General features: G+C 44.4%; 2 protein-coding genes across 4 annotated transcripts; one reads left to right on the top strand and one right to left on the bottom strand.

The window, feature by feature from the left end:
* Window positions 1-389: 389 nt before the first annotated feature.
* On the bottom strand, window positions 390-3,331 carry mgat2 (alpha-1,6-mannosyl-glycoprotein 2-beta-N-acetylglucosaminyltransferase). 3 transcript variants are annotated; one of them, XM_084440241.1, is made up of 2 exons: window positions 3,191-3,331; window positions 390-2,160 (listed from the first exon to the last, which is right to left on the bottom strand). In XM_084440241.1, exon 2 carries the CDS (start codon window positions 1,913-1,915, stop codon window positions 482-484), a length of 1,434 nt encoding a protein of 477 aa, XP_084296367.1. In that variant the 5' UTR covers window positions 1,916-2,160; window positions 3,191-3,331; the 3' UTR covers window positions 390-481. The 3 variants fall into 3 exon arrangements, with proteins under 3 accessions (XP_084296367.1, XP_084296368.1, XP_084296369.1); XM_084440242.1 differs by lacking the exon at window positions 3,191-3,331 and adding an exon at window positions 2,730-3,156; XM_084440243.1 differs by lacking the exon at window positions 3,191-3,331 and adding an exon at window positions 3,041-3,121.
* Window positions 3,332-8,819: 5,488 nt separating this feature from the next.
* On the top strand, window positions 8,820-10,175 carry rps29 (ribosomal protein S29). Its single transcript, XM_084439264.1, has 3 exons — window positions 8,820-8,908; window positions 9,687-9,786; window positions 10,045-10,175. Exons 1-3 carry the CDS (start codon window positions 8,847-8,849, stop codon window positions 10,051-10,053), a joined length of 171 nt encoding a protein of 56 aa, XP_084295390.1. The 5' UTR covers window positions 8,820-8,846; the 3' UTR covers window positions 10,054-10,175.
* Window positions 10,176-17,653: the final 7,478 nt, after the last annotated feature.

Below are 17,653 nucleotides of genomic sequence, written 5' to 3'. Positions count from 1 at the left end.
TAATAGGACAAGATGTCTCTGAGGATCTTCTTTGATCTCAGCAAATTCATGATATAAATACCTCCAAATGAATTATGCATGCACAGAGGGATTGCAAAATCCACTCATTCGGATTAGATTTACAACAATGTTCTACATCTCCAGAATAAATTTAGCTAAGAAGAAATATTTTAATCTCACCACCAATCATGTTATAATATCATCATTCACCATCATATCAACTACTGAAATATGTATTCTAATTACTAATGTGCTACATGGTTCACATTCCATAACACGGCACTTTTTTTTTTAAAGCAAACATTCAAAACAAAGAGACAGTGGGGACACAGAAGCCCAAACCCAACATACTTCTTTTTTTTATTTGGAACAGTCCAATAAAACAGGCATTATGAAGAAATAGTCCATAAAGATTTATTTTTAAAAGGCTTTCTTTTCTTTAAAGTGGATGCAAAAGAGAATAGTAATAATTGTAATAAGGTCACTGTAATCGAAGGTAGCTCTTGCAGAGTTCATGGTCCCTAATGTCCCCCCAGCCTCCGTTCTTAACATGGGGGGCCACCCCCCCGGCCCCGGGGGCCGGCAGTCTCTTAGTGATCAGAAGGTTCTTAGGGAACAGCTGGTTTCCACTGCTCTGGAGGATGTTCTCTATCTTAATCTTCTGGGTGGCCGGCATGCACACGGACTTCTTGTGGTGCATTCCGCAGTCCCCGGCGTGGAAGATCCTGGGCGCCTCGTTCACCATCACCTTCCAATAGGACGGCAGGCAGGTGACGGTCAGGTGCTGCAGCGACCAGTCCCAGTTGTAGTCGTCGTACGCGCAGAAGGCGTCGGTGCAGCGGATCAGCTTCTGGTAGGTGTCCCTGCCCAGGGCCATCCCCATGTTGTGCTCGGTGGACTTCCAGGCTTTGACCTCCACCTTGTTGGCTTTGCTGGAGTAGCCGATGTGGCTGTAGCTCCCCAGGGACAGGATGTCGCAGTCGGCGCACTGCTCCCTCTTCAGGGCCGCCATCAGCTTGAGGGTGTGGATGAAGTCCGGGGACATGAAGTGGTCCTCTTCAATCAGCAGGACCAGACCGTTGTGGTCCTTCATGGCCTTGACTCTGTCCCACACAAAGTGCAGTTTCCACCACCAGTGGTGTTTTGTCTGAGAAAACTTGGCCTCGCGGTAGTGGCCGAACGAGTCAGGGTACTCTGCGTTGATGCAGCCCAGCTTTAAGGCGGCGCTCTTGGAAATGTCTCGGGGGCAGTCCTTGGGGTCGTTGCCGGGGAACTCCTGGGGGTAGAGCTGAATGCTGAAGGGAAAGAAGATCTGGAGGACCTGGCAGAAGTCGACAGAGGCAACCACCTGGTTGATCTCGGGGGACCAGAAGTCGTGACTGAATATCAGCAGGACGCCCTCGATGCCCCGGGCCTTCCTCAGGCTCTCCACCAGGAGTCTCAGGTAGTCAGGCCGGTTGTGGACCTGGACCACCACGACCAAATCGTCCTTCTGCCTCGCCGCCTTGAACTTCTCCTCGTTCCTCAGCGTCTGGTCGAAGTTGAGCTGGAACACAATGCCGCGGTAGACCAAGGTGGTGTTGTCTACTTCCGGCTTGACCACTTTCTCCTTCTCCTGGTGGGACTCATTTGCAGGTGCGGCTGGGATTACAGGGTTGACCGGGATTACGGGGTTGACAGGTGGTGGTACAGGTACCTTGCTGACTGCAGCTGTGGCCTGTACCTGGTTGGCACTACTACTGCTACTACTACTACTACTGCTGCTGCTGCTGCTTCTACCCACAGTCTCAACTTCTTTGGTGAAAGATGCACTGCTGCTCTTTTTCTGCTTCCCACTGCTCCAGAAAGCCAGGCCACAGACAGCCACCACCAGCGTCAGTATCACCACCTTCCTCTTGTAGATTCGGAATCTCATGGTAGGCAGTGGGGAGGACTTGGGAGGGAGAGGAGTTGATTGCAGAGAAACGGAGGAGGACAGATTTGCCAGTGGGGTGTGCTTGGCCAGGAAGCAGCGATCGATATTCTTCAGATATTATACTGACACTTAGGCCAGCTTTTGGAATGTAAACATGAATTCTTCTGGAATGTCAGTGGTGCCAGGTGTATATCCCATAAGGCATGTTGATAGGAGGCAGCGGGGTAGTGGTGTTCATGTAACCACTTCAAGACAAAAAAAGACAGGAGAAATTATAAGTATATTCACTTGTCCCATCGTTCATTGACAAATAATTTGACAAGAATACCAGCACCCTCAGCAACAAATCATAATAGAGACTCTGGGTACAGACTGTCCCATACTATTCTGTTATCTGTTCCACTTCTAACCTCTCTTTTTTAGCTCTGTTATCTCTGTAGTGGCTTCTTGGCTGAGCTCTCATCTGTACTGCCTAGAGGCACTGTCACAATCAATATAGCTACATATCAAGACAGAATTGAGATAGCTGTGGTATCAGGTTTGAGCACAAACATTGACATAACAAAGATTTACATACAGCGAAGGGAACTACAATGTAAGGTGCATGAATATGCAACATGCCTGTATCATGAAAGTGCATGTGACTGTGTCATGCACGCTTTTTCAATTTAAACTTCAAGGATGAACGCAAGCTAAATACAGTGAACAGACACAGGCTCCAGTCGCAGCACCTACTTCCCACTGGACATGGAGCAATTTGCATAGCATTAGGCTACTTACAATGCGACGATTACAAGGTTTTTGTTAACCTTACCTGCAGTTTCCATGCGAAAAAAATGAAATTATCAAAGCATAGACGCTTTCCTCTGAATATTGGTTGGCAAGCCACTGTTATTGCGTTTGCCAGTGAGGTGTGCTTACATGGCGTAACCCTAGTCAAGTTCCTAGTATGCTCGGACCATGGGGGGAATAAACAGATCTGGAATCTTGGTCGTTTACTCGCGACGTTTCCGCGCTAGGTAGGCTACTAGCTAACGATACGGAAGGGACGGAGGTCGATCCCAATCCAGCTGTTACAGATAGCAAACAACAAACATATATTTCCCTTTTTGATAGCGTACTAACCAGCAGCTGTTGTTAGTGCTAGCTAGGTGCGAAGCTATGGCTAGCTATCTGGCACTTAGGATAGCAAGCTATTTTATTTACAAGAGCCCTCCAATTGATCATAAGTGTCGCAAGCTCCAGCGTAAACGCAATGAACATTTCAATAATTACCAAAGACAAGTTCTTGTCGCAGCGCAGCTCACTCAGCAAAAATCAACAGTGGATAGACGTAAATGATTCATTCTCCTCCATTCCCCCGATCCACTTCCAGATGTTTGGCTGAAAATATCTATCAGCAACCTGGGGAGCGAGCTTGGACAAAATATCAGTGTGAAGCTAGCCTCAATTACAAAACTCATATCCGGTAGCATTCTTGACAGGAATTTCAAAATAAAGGTCACGCAGAACAAATTTACCTTTGGGGACTTTCCTGTGAAAACATGTAAAAGAACACTGTCCTAAATACGGTAGAAACACACGAACGCACGCACGTACGCACGCAAGCAACACACACGCACGCACACACACGCCTCACTTGTATATGAAAAACTTCCCTTCCCTCATAAAAGTTTATGAGTTTTAATTTCAGCCCAAGATGACATTTCTATTTAAAAGATCACACTTGCTGTGGCCAAATTTTCTTCACTGTACCTCAAATTGGAGAAAACAGAATTTTCAATCACTATCCAAATGGGAGTAAGCATATTTATTGCATCTAACACTACGTTAATATGCTACGCTATGCTATCTGAAGCGAAGAACATGAAAAGTGAATACTAGGAAACCAAATGCTCTTGAAGAAAGAGCTAGTGAAAGAGAATGGTGTTGAAAGATAAAAGGAGAAAGTTATCTTTATGTCATTAATGAATTATAAATATTACATCAATTGATTTAATTTACTTTTAGCCAATTGCATATTACTTCCCTTTCATTTGTTCTTACAGGTGTTTATTCTACTTTTTACGACTTGTTATTAGCTAGCCCAATGAACTACTATTGGCTATTTTGAAGTGAAGTTTAATCCAATTCTGAACGTGAGTACCCCCATCGAAAATACACGTTCTGACCACGGATATAGCGCGTTCGGCGTCAAAACAGGATATGCTATTGGGGCTTATTGAGGCACGCAACTAAACAAAATACCAACGATAATACGGAACTACTGCCTGCCAGTCCCCTATACCTCTATGGCCAGTCCTCCCACGATGCATTCTAGCCAAAGATTATGGAATGCCAAGAGGGAACACTCCATTGATTCTGCTATGGAACCAATACGCCCAGCTACTCAGCTAATGAGCCGGGCTGCCGCCATTTTGGACTGTCAAGTTGATTGCTCTCACTTTTTCATGTTGACGCTTGCGTTTACTAAATAATAAATCATTCGGAATTCCCACTATTACGTACGGAAGAGCATTAGGGCCAACAACTGAGTTTATTATTTTTTTAAGCTTCTGAGTTTAAAGTCAGAATTTCTGACTTTAAAGTCAGAATTTCTGAGAAAAAAGTCAGAAACAACTTCTGAGATTAAACTCAGAATTTCTGAGAAAAAAAACTCAGAATTTCTGACTTTAAAGTCAGAATTTCTGAGAAAAAAGTCAGAAATAACTTCTGAGATTAAAGTCAGAACTTTAAACTCAGAAGCTTAAAAAAAAACTCAGCTGTTGGCCCTAATGATCTTCCGTAATTACGACCCCACCCTTTTATTTTATCTTCATGAAAATATTCAATTAATTCTGCACAAATACTATACACGTTTTTCATTCATAGACTGATCCACACAGGTTTACAAAAGGTAGCCTCAAACTTGACACAAGCTTCCCTTTTTTCACTGAATTTAATTTCCACAGAAATTCTTGTTTCCTATTGAAATATATGTTCATACACATAGTTACATCCATACACTTCTATTAGATCAATGTTTATACCATATTTACATTCCAGCTACACTTCTATTTCACGTGTTCATACTCATATTTGCATACAAGCTAACTTGGCTAGAGCCATCTTCAGTAATACCATGGAGCTGTGTCTGGGAGGTAGGATGGGAGCATGCAGCATAGGGCCTGCCCTCAAGCCTGCTATCATGAAGGGGCAAGAAGTGGAACAGGGCAATCACTTTAAATACCTGGGAACAATCATTGACAATAATCTCTCACTTTTCAGACCAGCGCAGACTACATCCATAAAAAGGCATGTCAGCGTCTCTCTCTCCTTAGGAAACTGAGATGTTTCACCTTCAGCATTCTTCTTCTGCTTCTTCACCACCAAGGCCCTCGTCATCCTCCTCCAGGAGACTCACTGTGTAACAGCAGATAAGCAAGTTCTCCCAACTTTTGATCTAGCTGGGTCTATCCTAAGCAGGAAACATGGCCTTGCTACGTTCGTCCATCAAAGGTTGAACTGGACTCTCGTCGAGTGGTTGTGCGTGGATGTTGCCGGCTTCAAATTATCGTCAACGTCTACAAGCCTCCGCCCTCGCAAATCACCCCAGCGTACCTTCCAGTCTTCCCCCACCCCTGCCTCTATGCTGGCGACTTCAATTGCCAGCATGAGGATTGGGGATACAGCACCGATACATCCGACAGAGAAAACCTAGCTGCTTGGCCAGCAAACAACAGCCTGGCCCTGTTGTACGATCCCAAGGTTGCAGCCAGCTTTCTCTCAGGTCGCTGGAAAACTGTGATGAATCCTGACTTGGCATTCGTGAGCATCGGCGTTGATAACCGGCTCCCTGATAGACGCGTAGGAAAGTTCCCACGTCCCAACATCGACCATCGCTGATAACCATGCCTAAACTTGTGGACCTCGTCCTGAGCGAGCCGGTGAAGCGATGGAACTTCTGAAAGGCCAACTGGAAACACTACCGCCTCCATAGCCATAGATCCACGAGGTGTCTCCCACCACCTAACATCAACAATGTGGACGAGGTGTACCGGGAACTCTGTGGCATACTGGTGAAAGTGGCCAAAAAATCCATCCCACACGGATGTCGTAACAACAACAAACCGTGCTGGGATGCAGAGTACTGTGCCTTCCTCTGCCCCCCCCCCCCCAGGAGCTGAGTCAGACAGGCTTGCTTCAGCCCTGCTGTCAAGACTCAGCCGAAGGAGACAAGAACACTGGGAGGAGGCCATTAACTACATCGACTTCTCACACTCCAGCCGCAAGGCATGGAGCATCCTTAACAACCTCACTGGTAGGTCTAGACAGTCCCCCCATCACTGCTCCGTCTCTGCAAACAAAATTGCATCACGATTTGTGAAAAGTGGGACATACGAAGGCAAAGGCCGCGAATCGTCAGGTCTCGTGGCAAAAGAGGTGTCTGACCTCTGGAAGGACACAACTCCTATCGGCACTGACATCTCCGGTGAATTCACACTGGAGGAGTTTGCTGCTGCCCTCCAGAATGTAAAGCCAGGAAAAGCTCCAGAACCTGATTCTATCTGCCCGGAGCTTATACTCCATGCCACGTATGCCTTGAAGTCCTGGTTAAGAGCGTTTGTCTCTTCCTGCTTGCGCCAACTCAAGATCCCCAAAATCTGGAGAAGAGCCCTAGTTGTCGTGATCCATAAGCCGAACAAGCCTGAAGGGAACCCCGAGAGTTACCGCTCCATCTCTTTATTATGTATCCCCTTCAAAATCCTTGAGCGTCTTGTCTACACCGGCGTCGAACCAATCATCGACCCACTGCTCCCACAGGAGCATGCTGGGTTCCGACGTGGGAGATTGACCGTAGATCAAATCACTTTGATGACTAAAGACATTGAGGACAGCTTTTCAGCCAAAAAGAAGGCCAGAGCCGTCTTTATAGACCTGACGGCTGCCTACGACACCGTATGGCACCGCGGCCTCACCTGCAAGCTGCTCTGCCTGCTGCCGGACAGGCACATGGTCAGCATGATTATGGAGCTTGTCCAAAACCGCAGCTTTACCCTCACCACCGGTAGTGTGGTGCGTTGGAGGACATTCAAAGAGTCAGTTGCATAAAACATGTCGGCCTGCAGCAGAATGAATTCTCTAATCTCTACATCCCCTTCCTCCTCTCTAAAGGAGCTCTGAGCATCTGGAAAAGTATTATGGGTAGGGATGCACCTATCTGATATTTAGATTGGGTATTGAATAAATAACTAGATCGGATATCAGTGGCAATGGGCCTGATCCATAGGAGCCAATCTATTCTATACATTTCTATGCTGTACGCAGTATGTGACATATGAATTTAGAATGGAATGTCATAAAAGCTCCTGTAGGTGTAATGTGTAGGTGTCCCAATACTTTTGTCCATATAGTGTAGGCTATATCCCTGTAACCAAGCAAGGTCCTGGAAAGCAAGGTCCTGGAAAATGTTGAATTTACAACCAGACAGGAGAGAATCAGATTGCAGAGAGCAAAAGGATGGACTCTACTATAGTAGATATTATTGATTAAGAATACCTACTACTGTAGTAAGCATTATTGATTAAGAATCTCCTAGGTGTTATTGATTAAGAATGCATAATACTCCTATCTGGAAATCCAGTGCACTAACATGGAACACATAGGCTACTACGTGTCATTGAAGCACATGTCTGTCATTTAGTAGTACTGTGGTAGTGATATTGCACTGATGCTGTGGTCCAGGCTTTGGGACGGGAGCAGTATGGAGGTGGTGAAGAGTCTTTCGAGGTGTCGGTGGGTAGTATGGAGTATCTGCCTGAGGGAGAGGTACTTGACGATAGCTTTGGAGTCGAAGGTGGCTGTACAGTCGTGCGTACAGGGAGTACAGTAGTGGGGACAGCACACAGCCCTGGGGGGCTTCCATGTTGAGCATGAGGGGGAATGAGGTGTGGTTGCGTATTCACCACCTGGGGTCTGTCTGAGCGGAAGTCCATGATCCACAACTGCTCTAAATGTAGTGACTGACTGGTTCTGTTGTAAATGTAGGGAGTGATTGGTTCGGTTATAAATGTGGTGACTGATTAGTTCTAGCCCAGAACTATCCATGTGGCGTATTAAAACTGAACTGGTGGATGCCAGGGTGAGACACACCCTGGACCACAGCCGGCGAGCCACATACCCCCAGTCCTTGTGATTCCAGCTATGTATAAAAATAATAGGCCTAATTCTATTCCAGGCCAATAGGTGGCACTATGCAACTGCTGTGATACAAATACAAAAGAAGTTTAGAAGTGCAGTAGGAAACGTGATGATCACAGTAAAGTGACATAACGTTACCCTCGGCCCTGCGTTTGATCACAGTACAGTAACGTACCTAATCGTCGGCCCTGCGTTTCTTTATAAGAGCTTTAATACAAACACAACATGAACAAATACAACGTGAACAGCATCAGCAGTCAAGGCACTCAGGAATTAATTCACTCCCAACCAGTCACCAAAACCTTGGCTAGCGTGAAACAGACTAATGGAAGCTGGTGGCAGACACAACTCCACCTCCCTTATTCTCACAGAGGGAAGAGTCAGAGCAGAACGGCCGTGAATAGGGCTAAGCCTAATACATCCATGGGCTAAGCCCGTAATGTCCTATGCAATTAGCATAGGCCTAGCTTGCTTTATACAGGAGAAAGCAACTGCACAACACAAGCATAGACCAGACACAGCATCGGTTGCATCAAGCTCCAACCAGCTGAGCTACCTATGGACTGTGTGCATTTGTTTTACTACAGCATAATCACCAAAGCAGTGAAAAGTTGCAGGGCCTCCTTGGGGCAGGAGCACTACATTCCGCAAGGAGGCGCCATATCTTCCTCGTGAGCGGAAAGAGTAGAGTATTAGTTGCGCACGCGCACCCTTCTTCCTTCCTTTTCGACATTCGAGCGAAAGAGACAAGATGGGCCATCAGCAGCTCTATTGGAGTCACCCTAGAAAATTCGGCCAGGGATCCCGATCTTGGTCAGTCATTCTGGACATAATGTTGAATAGTGATACATATATTAATTTGAGTTGATTTCAGAGATCGTTCGATGGTATTTGGGCCAAAATATTTTGTCTGAAATGTGTACCACATGGGTGGCTGCGCTCGAGCTAACATGGCGGCTGTTCCAGTAATGCATCCAGCACAACGCCGGTGTTGTATTAGCTAAGTTACCTAGCAAGGTTCCTACTTCGTTGATCTAAAGTGGAACTGATTTTTAATGCGCAAGTTGTGTGCTACGTTTTGATGCATTACTTAGTCTTTTGTCTATAGTGTGTTGTTTTGATATTTTCAAACTTTCAGTACGTTAGTATTTCTGCCGTCTGGGCGAGAGAGAGCTAACGCTAGCTTGCTAGCTACTACTAGCTAGGGTAGTTATGGTGCGTTCGTTTATAACTGGGAGGTGGCAAATTGCGACTTGCTACTAGGAATGATTAAATAAAACGCCGCATGAACTCGCACTTCCTCGTCGCAAATTCGGATATGTTTCTCAGCCCCCAGTTGCTCGAATGCACTAGATATAACTAGGTAACTGTGATATAATGGTATATAGATATAACTAGGTAACTGTGATATAATGGTATATAGCTGAATGCACACAGGTCGGAGGTAGGTAACTTGCGACTTGCCACCTCCGACCACAAACGAACGCACCATTAGCTAACGTTAGCTGACTTTGAATTGGAATTGTTGACGGGGCCAGTGAATTTGTCTATTACTCAATGCATGCATGTAACTGGTTATCTTCTTTTCCAGCCGGGTATGCTCGAACAGACACGGACTTATCCGTAAATACGGGCTCAACATGTGTCGCCAGTGCTTCAGACAGTACGCCAAAGACATCGGCTTTGTGAAGGTAACTTAAGCGTCCTGCATTCAGTCATCACTTTGCGTCCTGGGTTGTTGGGCCACCCACAGAATTTGATATAAGCCCATCAAACGTAGGCTATACAACCACATTAATACCCAGCAGAGATCCTTTTTCGGATGTCTCTATATTTCAACATTGAATCAGAAGTTTGACTTATAAACGACCTACACATGCCACCTTAAAAGCTTGATTCTGCCACTGCTTGTCTTGCGTTGATGTCTAACATGTATTTCTCTTTAATAGCTGGACTAAATGCTTTTGGAGGAGGATGCTGAGGCTGTGGGAGACCCAGCACAGCTGGGTGAAGCAATTTCCCACGGACTTCCAACCATCATGGGATAATACAGCATTGAAAATAAATGTTTTCTTTTGTCCTTAAATGTGTTTTTTGTGTCCCTGAGTATTGAGTTATACTGTAAGTCTCTTGCTCTTTTGAGTGACATTAGTAGAGGAATTTACCAGGAGAGTGAGATATTGATCACACTTACCTTTTTATCTTGACTATTACTTGTACAGCAGAGATGGAAAAGCCTAATGCAACAAAATACTCAAGTTAACTGTATTTAGCCACAAATGAAACCCATATAATTGGATATATGCAGATGCCAGCTGTCATGAAACACCTGGGGGGTATTTCACAAAGCTAGCTAACAGAGTAAGCCTGACTTCTGCACAAATTAAAACCCGGAAGGCTATTTTTACTTCTGTCCATGTTCCACATTTGAAGAGTTAACAGGTTTTACTCGTTGCAGAAGTCGGGCGTACTCAGCCAGCGTTGTGAAACCCCCCCCCCCCGGTAATGAAAGTTTATCCTAGATGAAATGACAGCTAGTTTTGTGAAATGCTGTTATATTTGACTCTTAATTTGTACGTATGTAAAGCCTTAAATGAAATGGTATAGTCCAGTTATATATAATGTCACACCCATGTATTTGGTAGAGCAAAAGAACTCTCACACACTGCCTTCACTTGCAATAAATCAATTTAATAGGTACAATGTTTCAGTCGTATGAGACAGATAGCATGAGGAGAAACACTTGCATAGGTTGGTAGACCTACAAGGACCAATCAGGTTGCCCCTGGAACTGACCACTCATTAGACATACAAAATCTAATACGATACATCATAGTGCAGGTTGGTAGACCTCCAAACTGACGACACTTACACTTGACGAATTACAATGTACATTACAGTATATGGCACAATATAAGTAGGCTACTTATAGGTAGACCTACGTGAACTTAATTGGGTCACATGTCAACTTTACACTCATGCAGTAGCGGTTCTAGCAAGTTTTATCTAGGGTGGCAGGGGCTCCAGCTGGGTAGGGGGGATATCTCCCCCGTACAAATAGGGCAGCAACTTGGGTGGCAAGGGCTACTTGCCATACTACCCTCTAGAACTGCCACTGCACTCATGAAGCAAAAATAGCATACAATACATAATGATATATGGCGTTATATATATATATATATATAACGTTGAAATGGCTGGTAGGCTACAGCTCTGGTTGGAGCTTGAAAAAAGTGCACCTGTAGGTCTACTACAGATGTGCACAAGTTCCACTCGGTCTTTGCACACCCATGGGTAAAAGTTAATCTGGCTCTATGGATGTATTGATCTGGCTACACAGAATTGTGCCCTATACAACAATAGAGGATTCTACCTCTTAAAGGGTTCCGAATAGAACCCTTTTCAGGTCAGAATGAATCAGTTAAGGTTCCTAACAGAACCATGCAGAGCTGGTGCTATATGTAGCTTTTTTCCCCCAGAGGATTCTAAAAAATATATTTTTTCTTTCTTACCCAGTGTAGGCTCTATCACTGAATGAATCCATCAATGAATGGACATTGTTTGAATTTCTTTGCACTAAATACCTCAGCTCCTATACAGGGCATTCTCTGATTGAACAGGTAAAGGAAAGCCTCTCTTCCTCCAAAGAACTGCAATAAATTCTGTTAGATCCGTGATTTTCCAAGGAAGCAAGGTTGTATTTTTTGAAAAACTAGCCTCAGCATGTAATAACAGCCATTACTACCAATACAGTGGCATTTAACTCTGAACGTTTTAGACACTAGATGGCAGCAGTGTTCCACTCCAATTTGAGTATTTTCTTTCAAACCATTTTTCTAAAGTCTTTGTGTACCATGGACATGTATTGTAGGCAATTATACTCAGAGATCCATCTCGCTCTCTCTGACCCCCATCTATTAAAATTAATCACAGTTCCGCTTTGAAAGTACTTCACAGAAGTTTTCCACTGTGCTTGTCTTGAGGTCAGTACACAGAGATGAAAGCTACTAGTAGTGTGAGGTTTCAGGCTATGGTTTGATGAGGAGGTCTATGACACCGGAGCACTCAGAGGGCCCAGGGACAGTCTTCACGTGTGTGAATTGAAAAGTTGCCGTGGCAATCCTGCATCCATGGAACCGCTCTGAAGAGGAAGGGTTCTGAAGAGGAAGGGTTCTGAAGAGGAAAGGTTCTGAAGAGGAAGGGTTCTGAAGAGGAAGGGTTCTGAAGAGGAAAGGTTCTGTGCTGTTAGATTAGCATGCATGAGAGATGGCCTATAGCCTTTATTCTGTAATGATGGTTCATGTCACAATGGGGTTTGAATGGGTGTGGGTAGGTAGAAGAGAGAGAGAGTGTGTGTGTGTGTGTGTGTGCGTGTCTGTTTTATTTTTCATACACTACATATGTAGGCTACTACAGTACAACAAGTAGTGAAATGTTCTTCTGTTAGCTCCTAGATTGTGCACACATTAATCAATATAGAGAGATTAAAAAAAAAAAAGTATAAGAGAGAGAGAGAGAGAGTGTGTGTGTGTGTTTGTATGTGTGTGTGTGTGTGTGTGTGTGTGTGTGTGTGTGTGTGTGTGTGTGTGTGTGTGTGTGTGCATTCTGGCCCACAAGTGAAGTGAGCTATTAAAGTCCAAGCAAACCTGCAGGGCTTGTGTGGTGGTCTGGGAACCAACCATCTCTCTCACAGCTCCAATTCTGACTTCCAGGCACAGCTCTCCCATCTATCTCCAGGATTACAGGAAATACATGAATTTAGAATCTATACTGCACTGTTGGCATGGAAACGTTCCGCAGGTTTGGTCTGCCCTGTTGTTGGCAGAGAAAGGTAGAAAAGTGCTAAATGACTAATATAGAGCTTCTCAGTGAGAGGTTCCTGAAAAGCATATATTCACGCTCCATTGCTTGAACTGATGTCGCCCAAATATGTGCAATTTAATTTTTAAACAAGGAGCCTTATGAGTCAGTCTCACAGTTTCACACGCACGCACACACACACACACACACACACACACACACACACACACACACACACACACACACACACACACACACACACACACACACACACACACACACACACACACACACAGGCATTAGAGTTGGCCTAACTAATACTAAATAATTTAAATACAAAGAGAATAATAAAAAGGATTCCGAAAAGTAGTGTTACATCAGATTGTGAAACATGTCATACATTAATATGAAGGGAAAATACATGCAGGCACAGGATGAATATATGAAATTGTATAAATTACACTTTACATGACTACTTTGCTTCAGAAATCCCTCATTCAATTTTCATGCGAACACTGCCTATTTCCCATTACTAGGCCTATTCCATTTTAAGGCTCCCGGTGGAATTGGTCAGTGCCGGGTCTACAGACCAGCCCTCTCAGTCCCTGAGGAGTGTGATTAGGGGGCGGCTGTGGCTCTGGAGGTAGAGATGATCGTAGGGTCGGTGGTTCGAATCCCAGCTCCTCCTGTTCACATGTCGAAGTGTCCTTGGGCGAGACACCGAACCCCTAATTGCTCCTAATGAGCAGGCTAGCACCTTGCATGGCAGCTGCCGCCATTGGTGTGTGAATGTGTGTGTGAATGGGTGAATGAGAGGCCATTGTAAAGCGCTTTGGATAAAATTATATAAGTGCCGTCCATTTACCATGTATAGAAGGAATGTATAAAACCACTCAACCATTCAAATAACTATTAATGCAAAGACATCACATTGCATGCTTGAGTTATTGATTCCACTATTCTAACTCACTCATACATACAGTTCATGTACATCACAAAAGGGTCTAATTGTAAGATATGGTCGGTCAGTGCCTTCAGCAGCTACACTCAGCTCTTTACCTGGTAGAATATACATACATATCTACATACTGTACGGTGAAAATGCATATGAGACAAATGTAGGCTATACCCATACATCAATATGGGTTGAACACAATGCACAGGCTTCCCAGATAGCAAGCGGATCTGGGTCATATATGGGCCGGAACTAAGCCACAACGGCCAGATCTGGCCTGTATATGGCCCAGATCCGCTTGCTATCTGGGTTGCCTACTCCCACAGAATCCCATCCCTTCATGTATAAGTACGGTACCAGGATATAGTTACAATGTACAGTATCTTGTATTTACATACATAACGCATTGTTTCACTTTATACTCTTTTTTTGTACTGCTTGATGTGTAATGCTTGATGTGTCCACATTCTAGGAGCTAATGGAAAAAATATTTCATGTTGTATCTCTGTGATATAATATTTGACAAAAAGACCGATTTTGACTTTGACTTTGGCCTGAGGGGGCAGTGTTGCCCTACGACAAGATGCGTGGACGAGGTCTGAGCTCAGAGTCACGTAGCATCCTTGAGAGAGACTCTGACTGTTAAAAAAGAGATGCAAATGTAGCTGTCAGCTGGGACATACCTAATTGAATACTCCACATCTGTTTGAAGTGCGGTGCAGAGCCGGAGCAGAGGGCGGGGCAGCCACGGGAGGGCACAGCCAGAGAGCAGCTTACGCCACACAACAAAGGAGGGACGAGTCAAAGGGTGAACAAACGGTGACTGATCAGTGTGTGTATTTCTCTGTCTGATCTCAGACTCTGTGGATATGTGTGTGTGTGTGTGTGTGTGAGAGAGAGAGAGAGAGAGAGAGAGAGAGAGAGAGAGCGAGCATCCTTTAAAGTGAACCTCTCCATCCTTACTGAACTGTATCCCTAAGGTGAGCAATATCAAATAAATGTCTTGATAAAATGATGGGTCAAGGCTGTTAGATGGAAAAATGAATAAATGAGAGAGAACAGAGAGATTGAGGGCTGGGAATGGATAAATGACCGGGAGAGAGATGGGATAACATGAAACAGAGAGATGAGAGGAATCATCATCTACTCTGTACTCCATCTGTCCACACACACACAGGACACAGGGACAGAATCAGAGGAACGAGGCAGATTAGGGTGTGTCTGGGTGTACTTATTACAGAAATGGCGAGACAACATGGAGTGGCATGGCAGAACGCTAACTCGCTCTGTGAACGTTCTAGATAACCTCACACTTAAAAAGGCTCCCGGGCAACAACATTGCTCACAAGAGGAAAAGATCAAATAGCGACATTTAACAAGATGGTGTGAACGTGGAACCATCTCTGATTCCCCTCTGGTCATGGTTGTGATGTTTCTCCAGCGTTCCGTCATTCATTTCTGCTACCAGCCATGCAGGGATAAGAACACCATGTACCTTACTGGGTGGACAGAGACACAGGAAGGTATATAAAAACAGTAACTAAATGAATAAACTCAATATAAAAATAGTAAAAAAAATGTTAAGATATACTAAAACAATTACAGACATATGTACAATGGTGCATTATCATGGACTTGAACTTTAAAAATGATGGCATTGAGTCAAGTTTTAAAAAGCGTTGGAGGGCATTCCAGGAGTTAGGGGCATTAAAAGAAAAAGCAGATTTTCCAATGTCAGTGTAAGCCCAGGGAACCTTGAGTAAAAGCAGTTGACTTGATCGTGTGGAAAAGGTCCCATAGTTCCATGATAAAATCTATTGATCATGTGGAAGAGCATGTGGATGTGTTATTCAGGGAATCTCAATGTTAATGCTTGGGTCCACAGGACCAGTCGTAACCATGAACCCTGCATAACCATCATATGAATCCAGAGAGACTGGACTGTACACTATATTTCCATGTAAAACCCCCTCTTGTGTAACCTGAACATGACCTGTGCTGACATTTTACATCCCAACACTTTAATTAAACATCAGGAGACGCTGGGAGTGGTATTAAAAATGTAACAGACTTGCAACCTGGAAACTGAACATTAAAACCCCTGAAAATATGTCAAACCTAACCCAAACTCAAGCTGTTCAGGTCTTTCTCTGCTGTACATTCCTTGTCTGATTAACTGCATGTACATTATTTCTGTGTCTAAATTATGATCTTATGATGTGTCCACTATTTTTGTATATATGTTTTTCCATTTAGCTGTATTATGATGTATTGAATTATTGTCTGTTAATGGATTGTTGTACTAGTATTAGTTTTGGACTTATATTATGCTAGCACACTGCATTAACTGTGTCCCTGTACTGGTATGTAGCCGATATCCGGCAGACCGTGGTCCAGTTTCTCTCATTACAGGACACGCCCTAGACAGGTGCATCTCATCCAGTGATTGCACACCTGTGTGTATATAAGACCACACGTAGTTCGTGTTTGCCATATCCTGATGAAGGCTCGCGTGAAACGTTGATAGTTTACGTTGGTAGTCTCAAATTAAAGGACTATGCTCGTTTTTGACAACCTGGACCTTATTTACGACATATTATAAGAAGTTTGACTCACCCAGATCACTTTTGTGTTGTTCGGAGGCCTGTAGAAGAAATTTAAAATCCAGCGCGAGCCAGTATATCCATGTAATGGCGGCGCACGGGGCATAGGGAATGCAGCTTCTCAAAATCCATTTTCGGCCGCTAAACGGTTGTTTTCATCAATCACATTGCATGAATCGACAGTTGATATTCCTCTACGCGAGCCATTCTTTCGGTTTTCAAATACGTGGTCTGTAGCCACTGTAATATGATCTTTACAAGCCTCTCCCCCACTTGCTCCAGCACGCATGCGCACAGGCCAGCGCGCAGCCTGCTATTCTCCGGCTCACATTCTCTGCGCTACGATCGTAGTTGGTGCCGAGAATATTGTCGTCGTCATTCGTCAGCAACAATCCGATCGTAGCGCAGAGAATGTGAGGGAGCATAGCCAGTGTAAAGATCATATTACAGTGGCTACAGACCACGTATTTGAAAACCGAAAGAATGGCTCGCGTAGAGGAATATCAACTGTCGATTCATGCAATGTGATTGATGAAAACAACCGTTTAGCGGCCGAAAATGGATTTTGAGAAGCTGCATTCCCTTTGCCCCGTGCGCCGCCATTACATGGATATACTGGCTCGCGCTGGATTTTAAATTTCTTCTACAGGCCTCCGAACAACACAAAAGTGATCTGGGTGAGTCAAACTTCTTATAATATGTCGTAAATAAGGTCCAGGTTGTCAAAAACGAGCATAGTCCTTTAAATTGCTTGCATCGGACCTGCCAGAGTGTGCGTCGTCTCCTCTCTTCCAATCCATAAATTATGATCTTAAACATTGCTTTCCCGCAAGACATCGATGTCCTAGAGCAGATGAGAAGTTTTGGCCACACACTTTCCAACTGTCCTTGTTAGCGATTATTTCAGCAGCAGCAATTCATTCTACTGGGTCTCCAGTTGTGCAATGTCTGCTACTGTGCCAGGAAAGTGTCACCGTCTGTAACTGCCTGGCCTTTACCGTCTCCATTCACATGTCAATGCTAGCCCTTCTCTCCATATAATTCAGAGGAGAAAATTAACTGTCACTCGTGCTGATAGTAAAGTGGCTGCTGGTTTCCGTGACAGCGGCTCAAGGAACCACCGGGAGAGTGGTAGAATTGTCTTGAGATGAAGTCCTGAGATGCTGGTGTTGTTCATGAGAGAGTTTTCACCATTGAGAT

Source organism: Borostomias antarcticus, assembly GCF_949987555.1.
Source record: "Borostomias antarcticus genome assembly, chromosome: 6".
In the NCBI taxonomy this organism is placed as follows: domain Eukaryota; kingdom Metazoa; phylum Chordata; class Actinopteri; order Stomiiformes; family Stomiidae; genus Borostomias; species Borostomias antarcticus.
This window is presented reverse-complemented; position numbering and strand designations above follow the sequence as displayed.